We start from the raw sequence: 22161 nt of genomic DNA, 5'->3' as shown, positions 1-22161 counted from the left end.
ACCTCTCTCCCACTTTAGTAGTTTGACCATACAATTTCTCAGGAAAACAGACATACAGCCACCCTAGTTTTAAGCTCCTCCCCAAGCGGAAGTAATAGCTGCCTCCTCTATTCGCTCCTTCGTCTCTAGAACTTTATGACTCAAGCAGAAATTTAGTCAATGTGGTGACCAACTATGTAAAGATATGAATCCAAGTCTCTGCCTCATTGATTCTGCCTGCTGGTTATGGGCTGAACGAAGTTCTGTAACAGTAGACTAGAATGGCAGGGAGAGTCCTTTCTGTACAGACCACACAGAGCTTTCTTGCTCAGTTTCTCTTCTGAGAAGCGCCTAGTGGCTGCCAGGCCTGATACGTGCTCCTTCTCCAGAAGCCTACATCAAGCGCTTACACTCTTCCTAAAGATCCACAGCACCTGCAGAGGCTGCGGAAATCACCTCAGCAAGTGATCCCACTGTAAAGGCAGGGGAAGTACTTGTATTTATGGAGCATATTATATGTTCCAGGCACTATGGTAGATGATCTACAGGCCTGAGTGCATTTGATCACTTCATTGTTAATAAGACGGACGCTTCTCACACAGCCCTGTTTTGGCTGCTGGTGAAAAAGAAAATGGTGGTTATCAACTAAACAATTAGAAAAAAAAAATCACAAGTGTATCTAGAATTTTTAAAAAAAATCTATTTAAGTACTAATTAAAAGGATTATGGTTAAGAGAGTCCACACTAGGTTGGACATTATAAGAGAGAAACCGATTATCATGTGAAATGTCGTTATTCATGTGAAAAACACACATTGCTTTTCATCTATTATCTGCATTTTACATCAACATCCTTCCAGCTGAGGAAGCTAAAACATTGGTGAGATTAAGTCTAATAATATACACAATCCATGGAATACTATGCAGCCATAAAAAGGAACAAGATCATGTCCTTTGCAGGGACATGGATGAAGCTGTAAGCCATTATCCTCAGCAAACTAACATTAGTAGGAACAGAAAACTAAACACTGCATGTTCTCACTTTGCAGGGACAAGGATGAAGCTGTAAGCCATTATCCTCAGCAAACTAACGTAGGAACAGAAAACTAAACACTGCATGTTCTCACTTTGCAGGGACATGGATGAAGCTGTAAGCCATTATCCTCAGCAAACTAACGTAGAACAGAAAACTAAACACTGCATGTTCTCACTTATAAGCAGGAGCTGAACAATGAGAACACGTGGACACAGGGACGGGAACAACACACACTAGGGCCTGTTGGGGCCTGTTGGAGGTGCCAGGGAGAGCATTAGGGAAAAGAGTTAATGCATGCTGGGCTTAATACCTCGGTGATGGGTTAACAGGTGCAGCAAACCACCACGGCACATGTTTACCTATGTAACAAACCTGCACATTCTGCACATGTACCCCAGAACTCAAAAAAATTAAAGTAAAAAAAATATAAATACACAAAAAATCAGAAAGATAAACCAGATCTCAAATCTTCCAGCTTACATGTTTAATTAATTTGGACTTTTCAAACATTATATATTTTAGAATGAACACTAAGAAAGTTCAGGCTGGGAGCAGTTGCTCGTACCTGTAATCTTAGCACTTTGGGAGGCCAAAGCAGGAGGATCATTAGGAGCCCAGGAGTTCGAAACCGGCCTGGGCAACACAGTGAGACCCCTGTCTCTACAAAAACTTAAAGTATAAAAAAATTAGCCAGGCCTCGTGGAGTGCGCCTGTAGGCCTACATACGTGGGAGGATTGCTTGACCCTGGGAGGTTGAGGCTGCAGTGAGCCATGATCACACCACTGCGCTCCAGCATGGACAGCAGAGTGAGACCCTGTGTTAAAAAAAAAAAAAGGCTCACTTCAGCAGCATATATACTTAAATTGGAATGATACAGAGAAGATTAGCATGTCCCCTATACAAGGATAACACTTTTTAAAAAAATCTACTTAAATACTGTATATTTTTAAAAATGTTTTAAATGCACACATGCAAAACCCTGTTATAGAATAAGTCTCAAAATTTTTGAATTGTAAGAAAGCCTCCTACCACCTTGGCTTTTAGGCCCCTTGACACTTATAAGCATTAAATATCACAATCTTCTATAATTATGGCTATTAGGAAAATTTGCCCAGGAACTAGCAACATAGTAAGACTGTTAATCACAGGATTAATGACATGAAATTAGAGAAAATTCTAGTACAAATAACACTATTGTTATCTTTCTACTGCTTTCAGCTGAAAATCATCATTCAAATCCAATGCTCTCCTTAAGAGGACATAAATTCCCTGTCCAAACCTTCAGAAAGAACTCCGAACAAGCTCTTCCATAACATACACTGAAAGTGCTTAAGTGCTCAACACTTATTAAAGATAAATGTGAATGTTGAAGCTATTTTTCAACCTCAAGAAGAGCTAAAAATTCATGTTAATGTTAGTCTGCCAAGACTTAGAGCTTAGCATTATGATGTATCATTTCCCTATTTCCACTCTGCCATGTGCCTCATAGCTATTCACAACTCGTATCATAGGAGGCTCTGTTAAATGGTTGTAATCCAAAAATATCCACCTAAGCTACAGCAGCAAGCTTGAAAGAGTCTGAATAGTCTTAATACAGAATAAATTAACAACTATTTGCAGAGAACATCTGCTCTAAGGAAAGGAGGGAAAAAGGGAAGGAAGGAAGGAAGGAAGGAAAAAGGGAGGGAAGGAATGAAGGGAGGGAGGGAGGGAAAAGGGAAGGAAGGAAGGAAGAAGGAAGGAAAAAGGGAAGGAAGGAAGGGAGGGAGGGAGGGAAAAGGGAAGGAAAGAAAAAGGGAAGGAAGGAAGGAAAAAGGGAAGGAAGGAAGGAAGGCAGGCAGGTTCGCTCCATAGAATAGAGGAAAATATAAAATGAATAGATTTGTGTAATATTCTAATGCAACACAAAACTCCACTTTAGAAACACTGCCTTTCTCCTTTGCAAATTTGCACCACGGAGTTCTTTCCAAAAGGTATATGTCCTTATTTGTTTATTTATTTATCTATTTATAGGCAGGGTCTCTGAACAGCTCAATGCAGCCTGAACCTTCCAGGTTCAAGGGATCCTTCCACCTCAGCCCACTTAGCAGCTGGGACTACGGGCACACACCACAACACCCAGCTAATTTTTAAATTTTTTTGTAGAGACAGGGTCTTGCTATGTTTCCCAGGGTGGTCTTGAACTCCTAGCCTCAAGCAATCCTCTTGCTTTAGCCTCCCAAAGTTCTGGAATTACAGGTGTGAGCCACCATGCCGGGCCAAAATGATAAATTTTTTTTTTTCACATGTGCAGAACGTGCAGCTTTGGTACATAGGCATATGTGTACCACAGTGGTTTGCTGCACCCAAAATGATAAATTTTATGTTATGTATATTTTACCATGACAAAACAAAATCTGTAACATCTTTTCATTTAAAACAACTTGTTTACTAATTCTTAAACACCAATACATTGAAGATATAAAAAATTGCCCAGAGATTTGCCCCACTGGACCTTCCATGGCAGAAGGAGGTATTTATAATGAATACAAAGTAGAAACTAATACATTTATTATGAATAAAATAACATTTCAGAGGAAGGAACAATTCCTTTTGGTCAAAAGATTGTGGAAGCCATAGAGGAGATGGCATTTGAATTGAGCCATGATGCTTAAAATAGCTGAGAGGTGGAAACAACTCCAATGCCCATTGACAAATGAATGGATAAAGAAAATGTGGTACATACATACAAATGGAATATTGTTCAGCCTTAAAAAGAAGGAAATCCTGTCACATGCTACAACATGGGTGAATCTCAAGGACATTATGGTAACTGAAATAAGCCAGTCACAAAAAGACAAATACTGTATGATTCTACTTATATGTGGTATCCAGAGTAGTCAAACTCATGGAAACAGAAAACAGAACAGTGGTTGCCCAGGGCTGGGAGGGGGGAAAATGTTGCTCAATGAGTACAGGGTTTCAGTGAGGCGAGATGAAAATATTCTAAAGATCTACTACAAAAGACTGTGAATATACTTAACACTACTGAACTGGATACATAAAAAAAGTTAAAATGGTAAATTTGCTGGGGGCGGTGGCTATGCCTGTAATCCCAGCACTTTGGGAGGCTGAGATGGGTGGGTCCCTTGAGCTCACGCGTTCAAGACCAGCCTGGGCAACACGGCAAAACCCCATCTCTACAAAAATACAAAAATTAGCTAGGTGTGGTGATATGCACCTGTAGTCCCAGCTACTCGGGAGGCTGAGGCAGGAGAATTGCTTGAGCCCAGGAGGTGGAGGTTGCAGTGAGCTGGGATCAGGCCACTGCATTCTAGCCAAGGTGATAGAGCCAACTCGTCTCAAAAAAAAAAAAAAAAAGAGACGGCAAATTTGATATTATGTATTTTTTTTTAACAAAATAAAAAAGCAGGGGGAAAGAGTAGGCAGGATTTTACTATATGAAGATGGGGGCTTGATTTTCCAGCCCCAGTCTTCTCCCTTTCATGATTCCTCACCCTTTGTTTTGTAACTTTGCAGCTCCTTTCCTACCCATGGAATATGGACTGGGCCAAGTAACTTGCTTCGGCCAAAGAGATGCTAACAGATTGGCTGCAAACAAAGGCTTAAAATGAGCTTAGCTAGGTCATACTTTTGCACTTTGGACATTGCTACTGGGTAGCTACTTCCCCTCCAACCTTGGGCTCAGAATGAACACATGTGGAGCAGACCTAAGCCCAAAGCTCACAGTAAAAAGTCAACCCCAGTGAGACAGTGTTAAGCAGAGCTACCCGCCTGAACCCTGCTCAGGTCAGCCAATCCTAGTAGGCCTGCAAACACACAAGTGTAAATTTGGAAGTCTGTTATGCAGACTTATTGTGGCAATAGCAAACTGATACATGATAGAACAACAAAAGGACATTCTGAGCATAAAAACAACAGGAGCCTAAGCAGAGAGGTAGGAAATGGCAAATCCTTATGAGGAACATATTGAGTATTAGACTATGGGGCTGTTTTTGGACTTCTGCTTAAAATCCTCAATGATTGGACTTCTGCTTAAAATCCTCAATGATTTCTCTTTGATTCTCTCTCTCTCACTCTGTTGCCTAAGCTGGAGTGCAGTGGTGCGATCTCAGCTCAATGCAGCCTCCACCTCCCGGGTTCAGGTGATACTCCTTCCTCAGCCTCCCAAGTACCTGGGATTACGGGCACACACCACCACAGCTGTCGATTTTTGTATTTTTAGTAGAGATGGAGTTTCACCATGTTGGCCAGGCTGGTCTCAAACTCCTGACCTCAAGTGATCCGCCCGCCTTGGCCTCCCAAAGTGCTGGGATTACACACATTAGACACTGCGCCTGGCCCTTTTAAGTTTCTTTCTTTGTACTAAGAATTTAGCTGCAATGTAAAGCATTTGATGGGAGGTAGCAGATGAATTTGAAAAGATAGGCTGGGGCACTATCATGGAAGACCTTGCTTAAGTCTTCACTATTAAAATCTAAGCATGTCAAATGACTAGGAGAGAGTGCATTCCACAGAAATTGCACTACTACTAGTTTTGCTTGTGAAATTTTCATTGAGCAATAATTAACCTTGTTAACTATACACATGCAACTAACAAAATGTCTTATTAACAGCCTTATCATCAAAAATCTTTTTTTGACGAAAAGTGGGCATAAGGGCTAAATAAATTGTTCTGCCTTTCGTGAGAAATTTGTGAATTAAAGCAGTCAGATCAAGAAAGTGTGCTTCCTAAAATGCAAACAAATATATGTACATCAATTTTTTAATGTTATTTAAATTCTAGCTATAAAATTATTATTTAACAATTAAAATCATGGAATGGTTTATTATTGCCATACCGTAGAGATTTTTTAATGGTCTAGAATGCCTAAGTGATGGCTTTCTTCTTTCTTTAAAAGTATTATTTCTTAATATTATAGTTTTGATTTAGGAGAGTAAATATTAATGTGCATTTACAATCTATCTTGCAAATTTGTTTTAACCATGAAACAGAAAAATCAGCCAGAATTTTCTTTTATACCCACAAAACAATAAATAAGTGTGTAAAAAATTCTGCAGAATCAGAAAATGTTCCACTGGTGCTTCTTTGGAAAACAAAAACAAAAACCCAAGTTCTATTGCTCCTCAAAAGTACTCAAGGAATAGCAGATACTGTGACCCTATACAAGCTAAGTTCATGTTTCTTCCGCTAAATGGCACACAATTAAACTTATATAATAACTATATTATTAATATAGTTCAATTTGTTAATAATTCAATTTAAAATGCAGAATCACAAATGACTGTGATTCCTAAACAAGAACTTATATATGCTTAATAATGTTATAAACTGGCCAGGCGCAGTGGCTCACACCTATAATCCCAGCACTTTGGGATGCTAAGCGGGGTTGATCACCTGAGGTCAGGGGTTCAAGACCAGCCTGGCCAACATGGTAAAACCTGATCTCTACTAAAACTACAAAAATTAGCTGGGCGTGGTGGCAGGCACCTGTAATTCCAGCTACTTTGGAGGCTGAGGCAGGAGAATCGCTTGAACCCAGGAGGCGGAGGTTGCAGTGAGCCGAGATTGCGCCACTGCACTCCAGCCTGAGCAACAAAAGCAAAAACTCCATCTCAAAAATAAAAAAAGTTATAAATTTACCAAAAAGGAAGCCTTTTTTAACACCATTCTACTGTGAACACAACTGGCTTCCAGAAGAAGAAAACCAAAATATACTTTCCATTCATCTGTGAAAGCAGACTAGACATTGCAATAACTCACATAGGACCTACATGTGAAATCAAGGCCAGAGGTTTAGATTCTATGCTATTCATCACACTCATTAATTTTTTAATACAAAGGTATTTCAGCATTTGAAACATAGTACTAGTCACAAAATTTGTTATAAGAGTTCTGACATGGATCAGCTACACTGGGACATTCCCTGAAAGATAAATGGATCCTTTGGGAAGAGGATTAACTTTTTCAATACAACAGAATACCAAAATATGAATTATTTCTCTAGAACACTGAAACCATAAAGGAGAAATGTTTGGTGTAGCACAGATGCCAGATCAAAAAGTCTACAGAAAAAAGCACATTAACCTAGCAAAGGGCAAAATCATGTTAGTTGATACATAAAGGAATCCCACTTCCCAAAGAAAATCATTATACAGAAGTTCAACTTTTCAGAATTCCTTAAAGAATTTATGTTGTTCAAATTAACCCAAAGCCTCTAATTTAGATCATTTTCAGGCTAGGATGTGTCTGTGATCAGTCATTCCCTATTAATTAGAGAAAGGCAGCATGGGTGGAAGATGGAAATTGTAGATGAAAAAAGACATCTCTTGTCCATACTGTAATCCAGTTCCATCCAACTCCATCAATATCCACTCAGAGGATGAGGGTTTCAACTAAGAACTGCCCTAAGAACTTTGAAAATTAAATCCGCAGGGAAAGGGAGAAACTCCTAAGGCTCTGGGAAGTGGGGTGTTTCAAAGAAGGTTTAAAGATGATAGGGCCTGGGTGTGTGGCTTACACCTGTAATCCCAGCACTTTGGGCACCTGTAATCCCAGTACTTTGGAAGGCCAAGGCAGGAGGATGGCTTGGACGCAGGAGTTCAAGACAAGCCTGGGCAATATAGTGAGACCCTGTCTCTGCAAAAAAATAAAATAATTATCCAGGGATGGTGGCATGCTCCCGTAGTCCTAGCCACTTGGCAGACTGAGGTGGAAGGATCACTTCAGCCCAGGCAGTTGAGGCTGCAGTGAGCCGAGAGAGCGCCACTGAACTCTAGCCTGGGTGACAGAACAAGACCTCATCTCGAAATAAATAAAGATGATAGGGCACAAATCTAATAAAATGAAAACAATTAATACTAATCAGTCCCAGGAGACACACACACACACACGTGTATGCACACACACATCAGTAAGGTTCAGTACCTATTCTATCCTGGAGCTGACATCTTTCTCTTAGTTACCCAATTTTTTTGAGTGCAGACCACGTATCATTATCACAGGGAATTTTGAAAACAGAGGTTTCTGGGCACACTAAATTTTACCCTCTTAGGGAAGAGGAGGAAGGGCTCAGGGATGGGTATTTTTCTTAAGCTTCCCGAAGAGTTCAGCAAACCACTTTGACATTAGTGTTTGGGAATTACTACATGAGATCTCTTCCCCTTAGGAATCATATCCTTAACTGTACTTCAGTTTTGGGGTTTCAAAAAACTATGTTATTAAAAGAAAACATATTAATCAGATTGGAGGAAGAAATAAAAGAATACTTCCAAAAATATAAAATTTTTAAATGTTTAAAAAAGTAAGCATATATTTATATGCACAGCCTATTTCTCAGGAATGACAGCAAGAACTTGCTAACTTTAGGCCGGGCGCAGTGGCTCACACCAATCCTAGCACTTTGGAAGGCTGAGGTGGGGGGATCATTTGAGGTCAGGAGTTCAAGACCAGCCTGACCAACATGGTGAAACCCCATTTCTACTAAAGATACAAAAAAAATTAGCCAGGCGTGGTGGCGCATGCCTGTAATTTCAGCTAATTGGGAGGCTGAGGCAGGAGAATCACTTGAACCCCAGAGGCGGAAGTTGCGGTGAGCCAAGATCACGCCACTGCACTCCAGCCTGGGCAACACGGCAAGACTCCGTCTTAAAGAAAAAAAAAACCTGCTAACTTTAGTTGCCTCTTAAAGACGGGAACTAAGTGGCTAAGAGGAAGGAAGAAGACTTTCCACTGTGTTACACTTTATAAATGTTGACCCATGTGAACATATTATATATACAATTTAAAAAAAAGAAAATTTAGAATATGTCACAAAAATCTATGAGCTTTGACAATAAAAAATAACAAGCAACTATAAAGAACATTTTGGAGACAACTGGGGAAATCTGAACATGGACTATGTATTATACAACGGCAGAAAATCAGTGTTAGATTTCCTGAATGTAAAACTGTTTTTTTCATTCAAAACTGTGTTATGATTATGTATGGTTCTTAGAAGACAAAATCTGAGTATGTAGGAGGAAAGTGTCATGATGATTGCATTTTACTTCCAAATAACTCAGGGAAGTACAATCATATACAGAGAGAGATAAGGCAAATGTGGCAAAATGTTAACAATTTGTGAACAAAGGTGAAGGACAGTTATATGTTCATTGTACAGTCATTTTTTTTTTAGTAACAGCTTTACTGTTAATTATTTCATGTACCAACCTTTTAAAGTGTACAATTCAATGGTTTTAATATATTTGCAGAATTGCGCAACCATCACCACGATCAATTTTAGAAAAGTCTCACGGTCTCCAAAAAAGCAACCCTGTGCCCATTAGCAATCACTCCTCCTTCCCCTCCAACTCCTGGCAACCATTTTCTGTGACTATGAATTTGTAATCTACTTGCTGTGTCTATGACTTTGCCTGTTCTGGGTATTTCGCATAATGGAAATTATGTAATTTCCATGTGGTCTTTTATGAAAGACTAGCTTCTTTCACTTAGCATAATGTTCTCAAGGTTCATCCATGTTGTTGCATGTGCCAGCACTTCATTCCTTTTTATTGCTGAATAATATTCCATCATATGGATATACCACATTTATTTATCCATTCATCCATTGGTCAATGGGCATTTGGGTTGCTTCTGCCCTTTGGCTATCATAAGTAATGCTGCTATGAACATTCATGTCAATGGTTTTACGTGTGGACATATGTTTTCATTTTTCTTGGATATATACCTAGGAGTAGAATTGCTGATCATATGGTAACTATGTTCATTATACTATACTTGCAATTTTTTATAGCATTAAAAATTTCAAAATAAAAAATTAGAGGAAAAAGAAAGAATAGGCTGGACACAGTAGCTCACTCCTGTAATCCCAGCACTTTGGGAGGCCGAGGTGGGTGGATTGCTTCAGCTCAGGAGTTTGAGACCAGCCTGGGCAACATGGAGAAACCCTGTCTCTACCAAAAATGCAAAAAATTAGCCAGGCATAGTGGTGCACACCTGTGGTCACAGCTGCTTGGTGGGCTGGGGTGGGAAGGTCGCTGAGCCCTGGAGGTGGAGGTTGCAGTTTGCTGAGATCATGTCACTGCACTCCCGCCTGGGCAACAGAGCGAGACAAACTCAAAAAAAAAAGAAAAGAAAAAGAAAGAAAGAATAGTAACATAATAATTTTTACCCAACCATCTTATGCTCAGAAAGACTATGTATGTACGTGGTTGTAGGTAGCACACAACTCGTATTCCTAGCAAGAGAATGTAGTAAATGCTTCCTAGGTCTTCTGAAGAACTAATTTATTGACTTACAAAATGATCAGCAAAGAGAAATTATTTATTTGGACTAGATAAAAAACATCTCAATTTTTAATAACAAGCAATGATGCACACACAAAAGAATATGGGCTCTGAAGTCACAGAGCTAAGCTGTATGACTCTAAGCAAAGTGTTCCACTTCTCTGGGACTCTATAAAAGGTGCACTATTTATACCTGTACTTCAAACCAGGTAACTGAAAAGAGGGTCTTGCATAGTGTCTGGCACACAGTAGTTGCTCAATACATGCTAATTTCCTTCAGAATAGGTATATATAAATATTTCCACCCTCCCCCCCTTTTCCTACAAGGTGAAAAATCAATTGCTGTTTTATTAAAGAACAATGACATTTTAGTTTTTAAACCATAAAACTGTATGAGTCTACTTCCAAGTTGTTTTATTTCTGGCCTTTCGTCTCAACTCTAGACCCCCATTTCCAAATGCCTGCTAAATCTTTACTCGAAAATCTGCTAGCAACTCACACTCAACTTGCCCCAATTTTAGCTTACTACCTTCCTTCTAAACCAGTTCCTCTTCAGTCCCTCTTTTCTTTTCAATTCTGTAAACAATATTATCATTGGAGGGGCAAAACCTAAGTATCATCTTTGACAGCAACCTCTCATTATTCCCACCATCCTGTTGACAAGACTTATAGACTTCTTGTCAGCATCTCCTTTCCCACTGTCTTGCAACCATGAGGCCCTCCTTCTGCCTATTAGGCTACCATCATAGCCTGCTAAACTAACCTTTTCTCCTGTAACCTCTCCCTTCACCATCCCATTGCACACACAGTGCCACAGTAATTAGTCTAAGATGAGAACATGATACTCCTGGTTCAAAACTTTTCATGGTTCCCCACTGCTTACCAAATTAAGTACAAATTTTCAACCTGGAACACAACTATTCACTCATTTATTCAGCAAACATCTATTCAGCATCTACTATGTGCTAGGTTCTGTTCCAGGTGCTAAAGGCACAGCAGCTGTGATGGAGCTCACATTCTAGTTTTTGAGAAAAGGAAAGAAAAAACACCCTAAACAAACAACAGTAACTTCAGATGGCAATAAATCAGGAGAATAAGATAGTGACTAAAAGCAGAATAGTTTTGGTAGGATAGTGACAGAAGCCTTCTCTGTTTGAAGCAAGACTTAAAGATGAGAAGATAACTACAGTAAGAACTTATAAGAGAGAAAGAATTGCAAGTACCAAAACCCTGAAGCCTTTTTGTATTCTGAAATATCCTCTCATCTCAAAACACCTGCCGTCTTCTTTCCTACAGTTGCTTTCGAAATCCTACCTGCCGTTAAAAGCTCAACTCGGCTGGGCATGGTGGCTCACACCTGTAATCCCAGCACTTTGGGAGGCCAAGACAGGCAGATCACAAGGTCAGGAGTTCGAGACCAGCCTGACCAACATGGTGAAACCCCATCTCTACTAAAAATACAAAAAAAATTAGCCAGGCATAGTGGCATGTGCCTGTAATCTCAGCTACGCAGGAGGCTGAGGCAGGAAAATCACTTGAACCCAGGAGATTACAGGCACTTAGTGGATGCCCTTCTCCACTAAGAATACTTAAAATGAAACCTAAACTGTATGGAGCAATTACAAAGGAGTTTCCAACACATGTTAAAGAATGGCTTGTTCAAAGGAACAAGCAGATAAATCACTGATTACTTTAAAAGGGACAATATTTATTTGAATAATAATTTGTTAAAAATTCACATTATTTTCAGCCAGGTGCATTGGCTCAGGCCTGTAATCCCAGCACTTTGGGAGGTGAAGACGGGTGGATCACTTGAGGTCAGGAGTTCAAGACCAGCCTGGCCAATATGGTGAGACCCCGTCTCTACTAAAAAAAAAAAAAATACAAAAATTAGCTGGGTGTGGTGGCGTGTACCTATAATCCCAGCTACTCAGGAGGCTGAGGCAGGAGAATTGCTTGAACCCAGGAGGTGGAGGTTGCAGTGAGCTGAGATCATGCTACTGCACTCCAGCCTGGGCAACAGAAAATACAATAATACGTATTTTCATATTATTTTACTATGTTACAATTTGGTTTCCAGAAAAAAGAAATTCCTATTATTTTATATACAATTCTCTTGTTGTGTGAACTCTTTCCTAAGCAGCAAAATCGGTTATAATACAAGTTTGACGATTACTTCATTCTCGGTCTTTTGCTATTGCTTAGCAGCCGTGTGGTGTTAATAAGACCAATGAAGGTGCCTAATGTATACCTGTTGATTAATGAATATGTATAAAATGTAATCCAGTTATTTATTTCACAGTTATTTCATCACAGATTTTCATAAGAGTGTGGAGAAAAACTCTGAGCTTGTGTGGGATTGATAGGACAGCCACGTTTTCTCCCTCCCTCCTCCCCACACTGACCTGGAGCTGTATTTTTTCATGATGGCATCCAAAAGGCCAACGAGCTCTTCAGCATTGATGAACTTCTGTGTGCTGAGGGTGTACATCTTCTCATAGAAGTCTGCTATCTCCATCCGAGCCTGAACAAAGAAGCAGAGCTGCTCTGACAGGTGGGAAAGGAGTTCTTCCACGTGAGGAGCAGTCCCACCCAGGGCACCACGGCCAGTCACCACCTTCTTCAGCTCATTATGCAATGAAGTATAGATGGTGCGGATGGAATCCTTCCTGCTGAAGAAAGACTGGCCCCCTAGTAGGCAAACAACATAAGCACATGACAAGTAAGAAGGAGAAACCGTAAGTACCAAACACCTACCAACATGCAAAAGCAAAGAATCCAAACCCATTGAGCTCAGTAAGTTTTTATCTACCATATTCTCTGTCTCCTATGATTGAGATATAAATACTTTATGATTATCATAAATACTTTATGATTCATAATTTCCCTAAGGAATAAGCTAAATGAATACCTGATAGAATTCATTACTGTAGCAATGGACCTGTGTACAATTTGCTTACCCCTGTACCAATTCTCACCCACCCCGATTCAATGAGGATTCAGATTTACTTCAGAGCATAATTAACCTAGCAAATAACACCAACTGGAACTAAAAAGCCTACCTTTCACATAGATGTATTCAAAGCAAAAGAGCACACAAATTATGAAACACTATTTTTATTCCTGCTGTGTCATGATTTTTTGTTTCTGCTTTAGAGTTGTATTTTCCTTTGAATCTAATCTTTTAGATCATACCAGAAAATTGAATACATACACATATATTCCCTCTATGCAAGAAAACAGACTACTGGGATCCCAGGAGAATAAAGAAAATCTTAGCACTCTTGACAAGATTGACACTGTATGTTATAAATCATAAGCACCACATTGTGAATTATTAAGACCAGGAACCAATTATAAATAACTGCTGCTGTAACCAGGGGATTCCAAAGGAAATCAGCAAAAAATAAAACCAAAAACACCTTTATATAGCCAAAAAGGATCAAATAGCACAGATATCATTTACTCACTTCTGTATGTACACATGACCAATTATATTTCTAATTATAGAGCCAGCTTCATGGATGTTCCCTTAAGCAATTCTGCACCCACCAAAGGGCCAGAAGCAAGATATTAGGAAAATGAAAAGAAAAAAAGAAACAGGGCAGGTTTAAAACAGTGATTTCTAGGAATATATAAAAAAACTCAGAGATGGACAAGAGTTTAAATTTTCTCTTCAATGAATTTACTATTCTAAACATATACCTGTAATTAGGAATAAAAATGTATCAAGGCATTTGTAAAATATCCTCTTAATAAATGAACCATTTTACAATATTGATTTTAATTCATTGCTCGGTTTATGTTTCAAGAAATGAATCTTCCTTCCCTTACTACTAGGTAACCAACTTGTCCTAGTTTACCCAGGACTTCCCAGGTTTTAGCACTAGAAGTCTAGCTTCTCAGGAAATCTTTATAAGGTTTTAAAACAAAGTCCCACATCCTAGAAATCCCTCAGGCCTGGGCAAATTTTGAACAGTTGGTTACCCTACTTACTTCTGACACCCCAGACAAACTACTGATACTTTGAAAAGTGTTTTTCCAATATACTGTCTAAACCAGGGGTGTTCAATCTTTTGGCTTCCCTGGGCCACATTAGAAGAAGAATAATTGTCTTGGGGCACATATAAAATATGCTAACACTAACCATAGCTGATGAGGAAAAAAAAAAAACACAAAAAAAATCTCATATTGTTTAAGAAAGTTTAGCCAGACATGGTGGCTCATGCCTGTAATCCCAGCACTTTGGGAGGCTGAGGTGGGAGGATCACCTGAGGTCAGGAGTTCGACACCAGCCTGGCCAACATGGTGAAACCCCGTCTGTACTAAAAATACAAAACAATTAGCCAGGCGTGGTGGTGGGTGCCTGTAATCCCAGCTACTCGGGAGGCTGAGGTAGGAGAATCGCTTGAACCAGGGAGGCAGAGGCTGCAGCGAGCCGAAATCGTGCCACTGCACTCCAGCCTGGGCAACAGAGCAAGACTCCATCAAAAGAAAAGAAAAGAAGAAAAGAAAAGAAAAGAAAGAAGGAAGGAAGAAAAGGAAAGGAAAGAAAAGAAAAGAAAGGAAAGGAAAGCAAAGGAAAGAAAAGAAAAGAAGAAAGGAAGGAAGAAAGAAAGAAAGAGAAAGAAAGAAAGTTAGTTTATGAATTTGTGTTGGGCCGCATTCAAAGCCATCCTGGACTGCATGTGGCCCGCAGGCCACAGGTTGGACAAGCTTGTTCCAAACAGATTGAGTAGCTGGCACATCATTTCTCCAACTAATACAATTAAAGTCCATATGGGTACAGGTGGACCAGATGTGACACCAATATCTCATACGGAACTGTTCCCTACAGGGTTTGCCTTCCTCCCATGCCCATATTCAGTTTAGCTCTGCTGATTTTGTAGAGTGAAGGGTACAACATAAATAGACCTCTGTGCCCACATCTAGGATAAAACCTCTCGGCTTAGGAGGGTAATAAGAGTATCATATAAAACCTAAAAGCTGTGGAGGTCTGAAAGACTTGGTTTCAAACCCCAGCTCCCACGATTACAGGCTATGTTGATGTGCAAACTACTGAACCACTTTGAGCTTTAGCTGTCATTTTTAACATAAAACTGGTGATAGAGCTAAAAAAAACAAATGAAATAACATTTGGTGTGTAATGTGCCTGGAACAAAGAATATATTCTATAATACTAATTCCTTTCCCTTCTGTTTATAACTGATACATTTTTTAAAACTCCTAATAATACATAATTGAGCTTCTGAAACTGTGGTGAATTGGGAGCTTCAAGTACTACAAAAAGAATAGCTATCTGGTACTATTAAACGGGGTGGCCTTGGTGAAAATTTTAACTTCGCATTGAAAAAGGGATATCATCTGTCTCTAGGACTTATGGGAGAAAAAAAAAAAAAGGATACCTAACTTCATCAGATTACCCCTATCTGGGGGAACGGAAACACTACATAAATACAAAGAATACCTTTAAAAGCTTATCGATAAACGCTAATCACCAGCATGTGAAACCAAGTAAAGTGAAACTACTCTAAGGAAGAGATAGACCATCAACACATTTCTTTCAAACAGTTCTCTTTTCTCAAAGCTCTCAGGAACCCAATCCTATCTGTTCACTATCTTGGTTTGGAATATCCAGTGGGGACTGACCTTTCTTCATGCTGGAAAACAAGGAATCAGAAACATCCAACTTCTTTCTCTTTTCAATATTTTTAATTTAAAAAATACGATTACTTTGAATGATTTTTAGAAGGCTCTAGTTATAAATGCTCATAATTTCTCAAGATTTCAAGTTTATCTCATGTCATGAAATTTTAAGTGTATTAAAGGAACGTGTAAAACATCTTGGGCATTTTATTCTCCAACTTCTTGCTAATAATACTTTTTAAACATCAGTTCTCAAGTTAAGTCATTTTCTACTATGCTAAATTTCAGCAACCCAAGGTTGAGGAAACTCTCCAGTAATGAAACAAAGGGAAGAAAAGTATGACCTTCTAAAATTCTCCACAGGCATTGAGTCAGCATATTTTAATCACTGATCCTTCCCCAAACAGGTATTATTCTCTCTTAAAGGAAAGAGAAGGAACCAAGATAAGGGCCCTACTCGAAGTTTTTCAGTAACAGGGTCAAGACAGGAAAAGAAAGCTCCCTGTCAAGGTCTATCCTTTGTCTAAAGGCCCTGCTTGCTTCTTTAATCAGGATTCACTGCTAAGGCCTCAAATAAATACCATCCATAAGAGAGGTAAAAAAAGACTCACTTTTTACTTGAAATTTGCTAAGAGAGTAGATCTTAAGTATTCTCACAATATACACATGAAAGAAAGAAGGAAGGAAGGAAGATAACTATGTAAGGTGATGGATATACTAAGTAGCTTGATTGTGGTGATTATTTCACAATTTACATATACATCAAAACATCAAGTTGTACATCTTAAATATATATAGTTTTATTTGTCAATTATATCTCAGTAAGGCTAAAAAAACTTTTCAGAATTGTTTTAAATTTTTTAAACGCACGCATAAACTTTTTGTTTTGCTTTCTAAAGAAAACTATATAAATGTTCTAATGAGCAAAGTAGTTGGAGAACATGGGAATGTTTTAAATGGCAACACAAAAGTTTTCTCAAGTTTTTAAGAAAATAGACAGTAAACCGGATAATTGTGTAGTCATATTGTAAGCACACTGATATCATATACACTCCAGTACCAAAAAAAATGTGCAAAGATAAAATTTAAATTCTGGAACTTATGTTTACTGTACGTGTAAATAAGTTATGAAGCATTAAATATACCATTTTCAGAATATTTACTCAGAAATGAGGAGCCCACCTAGGAACGTAACAGTGCCTGGGCATGTTTCACAGCACCAAATGTTGTGTAGGTCAGTTTCAAGGCATAGCCCTCATGCTCACCCATGCCAGCTGGGGTTCAAGCAGAACTAATCAATTTACACATTGAGGACCACTTTACAGAACCCAAGTCAGAGACAGTGAAGATCTTATATACACATTCTTACACACAGGGCAGCCAGTTCTGTTTACGTAAAAACCTGGCTCATTCAACTTAAAACTAGAGTAGCAGATTTTTTTAAATGGAGTCAATAAACAGACTTTAGAAAATTCAACTGAACCCACTCAGGTTATACGCAAAATTATATGTACATATATATTTTTCTGGAGAGTAAGTACACAGCTTTCATCAAATTTCCATGGATAAGTTAATAAAAAAAAAAAGCAAAGAATCATGGCACTTGAATCAGTCACCATTCTTTGAGGTGGGGGAGTCTAAAAACAACTAAAACTGCCTAAATATTACCTACCTTCAGTATTACAGCTAGAATCCACCCCATTTTCACATATATAAAAAACATATATCTGTACATATTATACATAAATTATAATTTTCATACACGTTTTTAATAAGTTATATGAATGCAAACTCAATCTGAGAGTACAAGGGCAGATATTTTGGTTTCGACTCTATCATCTACCCAACATAACTGCATATATAATTTGCTAATCTATAGAAAGGGGAATAATAACACCATAGCAGCAACTGCAAATTTGTGAGAAATGCCATTGTAAAAACGGGAGGAAAAAAATAAGGTGAAACTATCTGACCAGTTTTTGCTAATAAATTAGCATACTAAATAAGTATGTATAAATCAACATACTTGCTACAGCAATTACGAACTCAGGAAGCCCTGTCTCTTGAGTGTTTACTGAAAGCTCAATAAGATGTACATGGTCACCTTCAGGCAATATAAGGAAAGTAGGGGACTGGTTAGGGAACGGGGGCGGTGGATCAAAATGAAATCTACACCAATTTTACATTTCTATTCTCTGTATTTTATATATGTGTCCTTCATTCACATCAGACCTCACGCTTCTGAAAATTGAAGAGTCTAAAATAGGTCAAAGTACTGACTCTGAAACCCCTAGGATTCAAATATATTTATTTGTCATAATTAAGCAGTAATATTCTTTTGTATGCATATTCCATGCCTTTTACATCTATTATTTCCTTCTCATCTACTTATACTTATTGCTTCTACTAGTAAAAATCAGTTGAATCAGCTCTTGAATCTTATTTCAGAGGCAAGATGTACATGAAGTGCTAAGAGTGTTTACCATTTTCCCCTTAAGTCTCCTCTTGCTAGTGTTAGGCATATTTCTTGCCTTTCCTGCCCAATATTCATTTATTACTTCAGTCATTAAATATGTATTGGGGGACTATGAAGACGGGATAGGACTCTAAATGTGACTCTCGGGCCTTAACCTTAAGAGGCCACACAACAGTGTTCAGTAATACAACTAGGTTGTTTTGCAAAGTTTTGCTCTTCTGGCTGCAGCGTCACTAATTAAAACAATGAAGACATAGTTTGGTTAACTTCTCATTTATGGCATCAATCCATGCACGAGGCAAAAGGGCAAACCCTTCGGTTTGGGTCACAGCCCTGCAAAGAGCATCTACCCAGTTCGCCAATCTATCAGCAGCGCAGGCCGGTGGGCGGGGCTGGTGGAAGCCCAGGGAAGGAAAGGAACGGTGGGAGGAGATCTGGGAATGCCGAGTCGAGCCTGCGACTAGAAGTGACACAGAGACGGGAAACCCAAGCCACTGCCGACTGGGGAATATACCCCCTTTCCTTCCTCCTCAAGGGGCTCGGGGGGCGGGGCGGAGGTACCTAGTTTCTGCCCCAGGTAGGTGAGGCTGTGATAGACCTTCTCGGCCGCGGCCAGGTGCGCCAAGGCCGCCAGCAGCGACAGCCAGCTGCCCCCCGCGCTCTTGTTGGCCTCTCGTTCCTTCTCCACATTGTCCTTAGCCTTGTCGTAAGAGAAGATACCCAGGTGAGAGAAGAACGTCTCCAGCACCGCCTGTTCCACCGGGACCGGGGCGGCCAGCGGGATAGACTCCCCCATGCGAGCTGCGCCCCAGCTCGACCCACGTGGCTCTCCTCGGCCTCGCACTTCCGGGTTCTGAGGGAACGGGCTTGCGCACAAGCGTGCGTGCGCGTGACCGCCTCCACCGGCGGACTCGTGAGCGCGCCGCTGCCGGGACCGCTCCTGGGCCTTAGAGAAGACGCGGATAAGGGCCAAGGAAAGAGGGAGGCAGCGGTTGCTGAGCTCCTTCGGCGCTTCGGCTCCTGCAGCTCTGACTATTCGGACCGTCAAGGTAGAATAGGAGGCGGCCAGTTCCCCGCTCTAAGAAGTTGCCTGCGCTCTGAGGTGAGCTGACAGGCCCCTCCCTGTGTGGTTCGTCAGCGCTGGTGACGTCATGCAAACGTGACGTCAGCCCTGGCCAGAACGTCTGGCCTGGGCTCTCCAGGCACCTCGCTGGGCCGGCTGGGAGATGGGGAAGTGCCTGGAGTTGTGCCCACACTCACAGCAGGGACCCTAGTCAGCCCTGACACCTTCTACACCAACTCAGGGAAGTGATTTGCTGAGATTAGAAGACTGACGGGTAAAGGTTGATCTCCTCCCGATTGCCTAGTTTTCATCACATCACACACCACCGGTTAACTCTCACCTGTATCCCGTTCTAGTTCTCCCGGGTCTGTGTTAGCCCTGCAACTAATAAGTAGAGCCCCTGGCCCAAACTGCATTAACCTTCCTTAAAAAGTTATCTTTTTTTTTTCTTTTTTTTTGAGACGGAGTCTCGCTCTGTCGCCCAGACTGGAGTGCAGTGGTGAGATCTCGGCCCACTGCAGCCTCCACCTCCCGAGTTCAAACGATTTTCCTGCCTCAACCTCCCTAGTAGCTGGGATTACAGGCCAGCGCCACCACACCCGGCTAATTTTCGTATTTTTAATAGAAACAGGGTTTCACCATGTTGGCCAGGCTGGTCTCAAACTCCTGGCTCAAGCAATCTTCCCACCTCAGCCTCCCAAAGTTTTGGGATTACAGGTGTGAGCCACCACCCCTGGCCAGAATAAAGGATACATTAATGTAAATTGTGCACGTTGTCATTTAGAATAATTACAAGTTCCTTTGGCATTTAAGAAACCCCATGAACCCGGCTCATACTTGTATGTCCACTACTTTGAAACACTACCCACTACTCAATAGTTTTTTCCTTTCTTCTTCTTTGTGCATACTTATTTTATGCTTCTTAGTCACACTATTTAATCGCATATATTTACATATCTCTTTCCCCAAGTGGTGAGATCCCTAGGGTACAGTAGGGTTCACTTACAGTTATAATCTTTTCATATTGGACGGCGCAGCCATGTTTGTTGAACAAATGAGAGAATTGCCTATTTTCGTTTTTTCTCAAACTAGAGCTGTTCTGCCATCATCACTACCTTTTAAAGGAAATCCCACTAATCTAATTTTAATGAATAGGTATTGTGCACCTGTTCCCTATACTCAAGAATGTAATTGGATAAGATCAACCCTGTTAACAATGATACAAGGCAGTTGTTTTTTTTTTTTTTTTTTTTTGGTTGTTTTATTTTGTTTTGTTTTTGGACAGGGTCTCACTCTTTCCCCCAGGCTGGAGTTTTCCCCAGGCTGGAGTGCAGTGGCATGACCTCGGCTCACCGCAACCTCCGCTTTCCAGGCTTTAGTGATTCTCCTGCCTCAGTCTCCCGAGTAGCTGGGATTACAGGCCAGTGCCACCACACCTGGCTAATTTTCGTATTTTTAACAGAGATGGGGTTTACACCATGTTGGCCAGGCTGGTCTTAAAATCCTGACTTCAAATGGTCTGCCCGCCTCGGACTCCCAAAGTGCTGGGATTACAGGCATGAGCCACTGCGCCCAGCTTCAAGGAAGATTTTTTTTTTTTTTTTTGAGACAGAGTTTTGGTCTTGTTGCCCAGGCTGGAGTGCAGTGGCGCCATCTCAGCTCACTGCAACCTCCACCTGCCGGATTCAAGTGATTCTCCTGCCTAAGGCCAGCCTCCAGAGTAGCTAGGATTACAGGCATGCGCCACCACGCCCTGCTAATTTTGTATTTTTAGCAGAGACGGGGTTTCTGCATGTTGGTCAGGCAGGTCTGGAACTCCCGACCTCAGGTGATCCTCCCGCCTCAGCCTCCCAAAGTACTGGGATTGCAGGCTTGAGCCCCCGCGCCTGGCCAAGGCAGATTTTTAAACATGACAAAGGTGAATGACAGAGAGTGAAGGGAGCAATCATACCATTTTGGAAGAATTAAGGAGGCTTCCTGGAGGAGAGTGTGATGATTCTTGATGAATAAATAGAGGTAATCAAAAAAAAGTGTGGTACTATCACCAAAACCAATAGACAATAAAAGAGATTATAAAACTCATAAACATACCCACATAATATAAGAATTCCTTAGGTAATGAAGGTGACATTGTAAATTAGTGGGGAAGAAACATATTCAATTAATAGTGAAGGAAATATGCTTAACCATGGGAAAATAGACTGTCACCTTGTTTCCTGAAGAAAAAAAAAGTGTAAAACACAAAACCAGAAACCAGAAAAAATACAAGTGACTAATTGATCTAAAGATAGAGAAGGACCTTCTAAGTATAAAAGAATTGGAAGAACTTAAAAAGGATGAGATTGATTTGACTGTATAAAATACCTAATGTAGATGACGGGTTGATGGGTGCAGCAAACCACCATGGCACATGTATACCTATGTAACAAACCTGCCCCATGTATCCCGAAACTTAAAGTATAATAATTAAAAAAAAATGACATCCTGGGAAAAAGATATCTGTAATATATGTCAGACAAAGGTTTAATGTACTTAACATATCAAGATCTCTTACTAACCAACAAGAATAAAAGGACATGAATATATAAGTCCCAAAAGAAATATAAAACTCAAGTAATTCTTTTTTAATGCTCAACCTCACTAGTAATCAAAGAAATGCAAAATAAACTATAT

General features: G+C 40.1%; 1 protein-coding gene and 1 non-coding gene across 4 annotated transcripts in view; one reads left to right on the top strand and one right to left on the bottom strand.

Annotated features, from left to right (window-relative positions):
- KICS2 (KICSTOR subunit 2) overlaps nucleotides 1–22161 on the bottom strand; it is a 45817-nt gene that overhangs the window by 10765 nt on the left and 12891 nt on the right. The window contains exons 1-2 of one of the 3 annotated variants that reach the window (XM_009424985.5): nucleotides 18987–19503; nucleotides 12709–12994 (exon numbers count right to left, since the gene is read on the bottom strand). In XM_009424985.5, the coding sequence (XP_009423260.1) occupies nucleotides 12709–12994; nucleotides 18987–19221 (521 nt within the window). In that variant the 5' untranslated portion in view covers nucleotides 19222–19503. Of the gene's footprint in view, nucleotides 1–12708; nucleotides 12995–18986; nucleotides 19504–22161 lie in introns of those variants that run through there. The other 2 variants (XM_063786399.1, XM_063786400.1) reach the window with 2 other exon arrangements.
- On the top strand, nucleotides 1849–1955 carry LOC112205081 (U6 spliceosomal RNA). The gene has a single exon (XR_002938945.1). It is a non-coding gene; the product is annotated as a U6 spliceosomal RNA (small nuclear RNA).

Source organism: Pan troglodytes, chromosome 10 (genome assembly GCF_028858775.2).
Source record: "Pan troglodytes isolate AG18354 chromosome 10, NHGRI_mPanTro3-v2.0_pri, whole genome shotgun sequence".
NCBI lineage: Eukaryota > Metazoa > Chordata > Mammalia > Primates > Hominidae > Pan > Pan troglodytes.
Note: the sequence above shows the minus strand (reverse complement) of the source record. Positions and strands in the feature narration are given on the sequence as shown.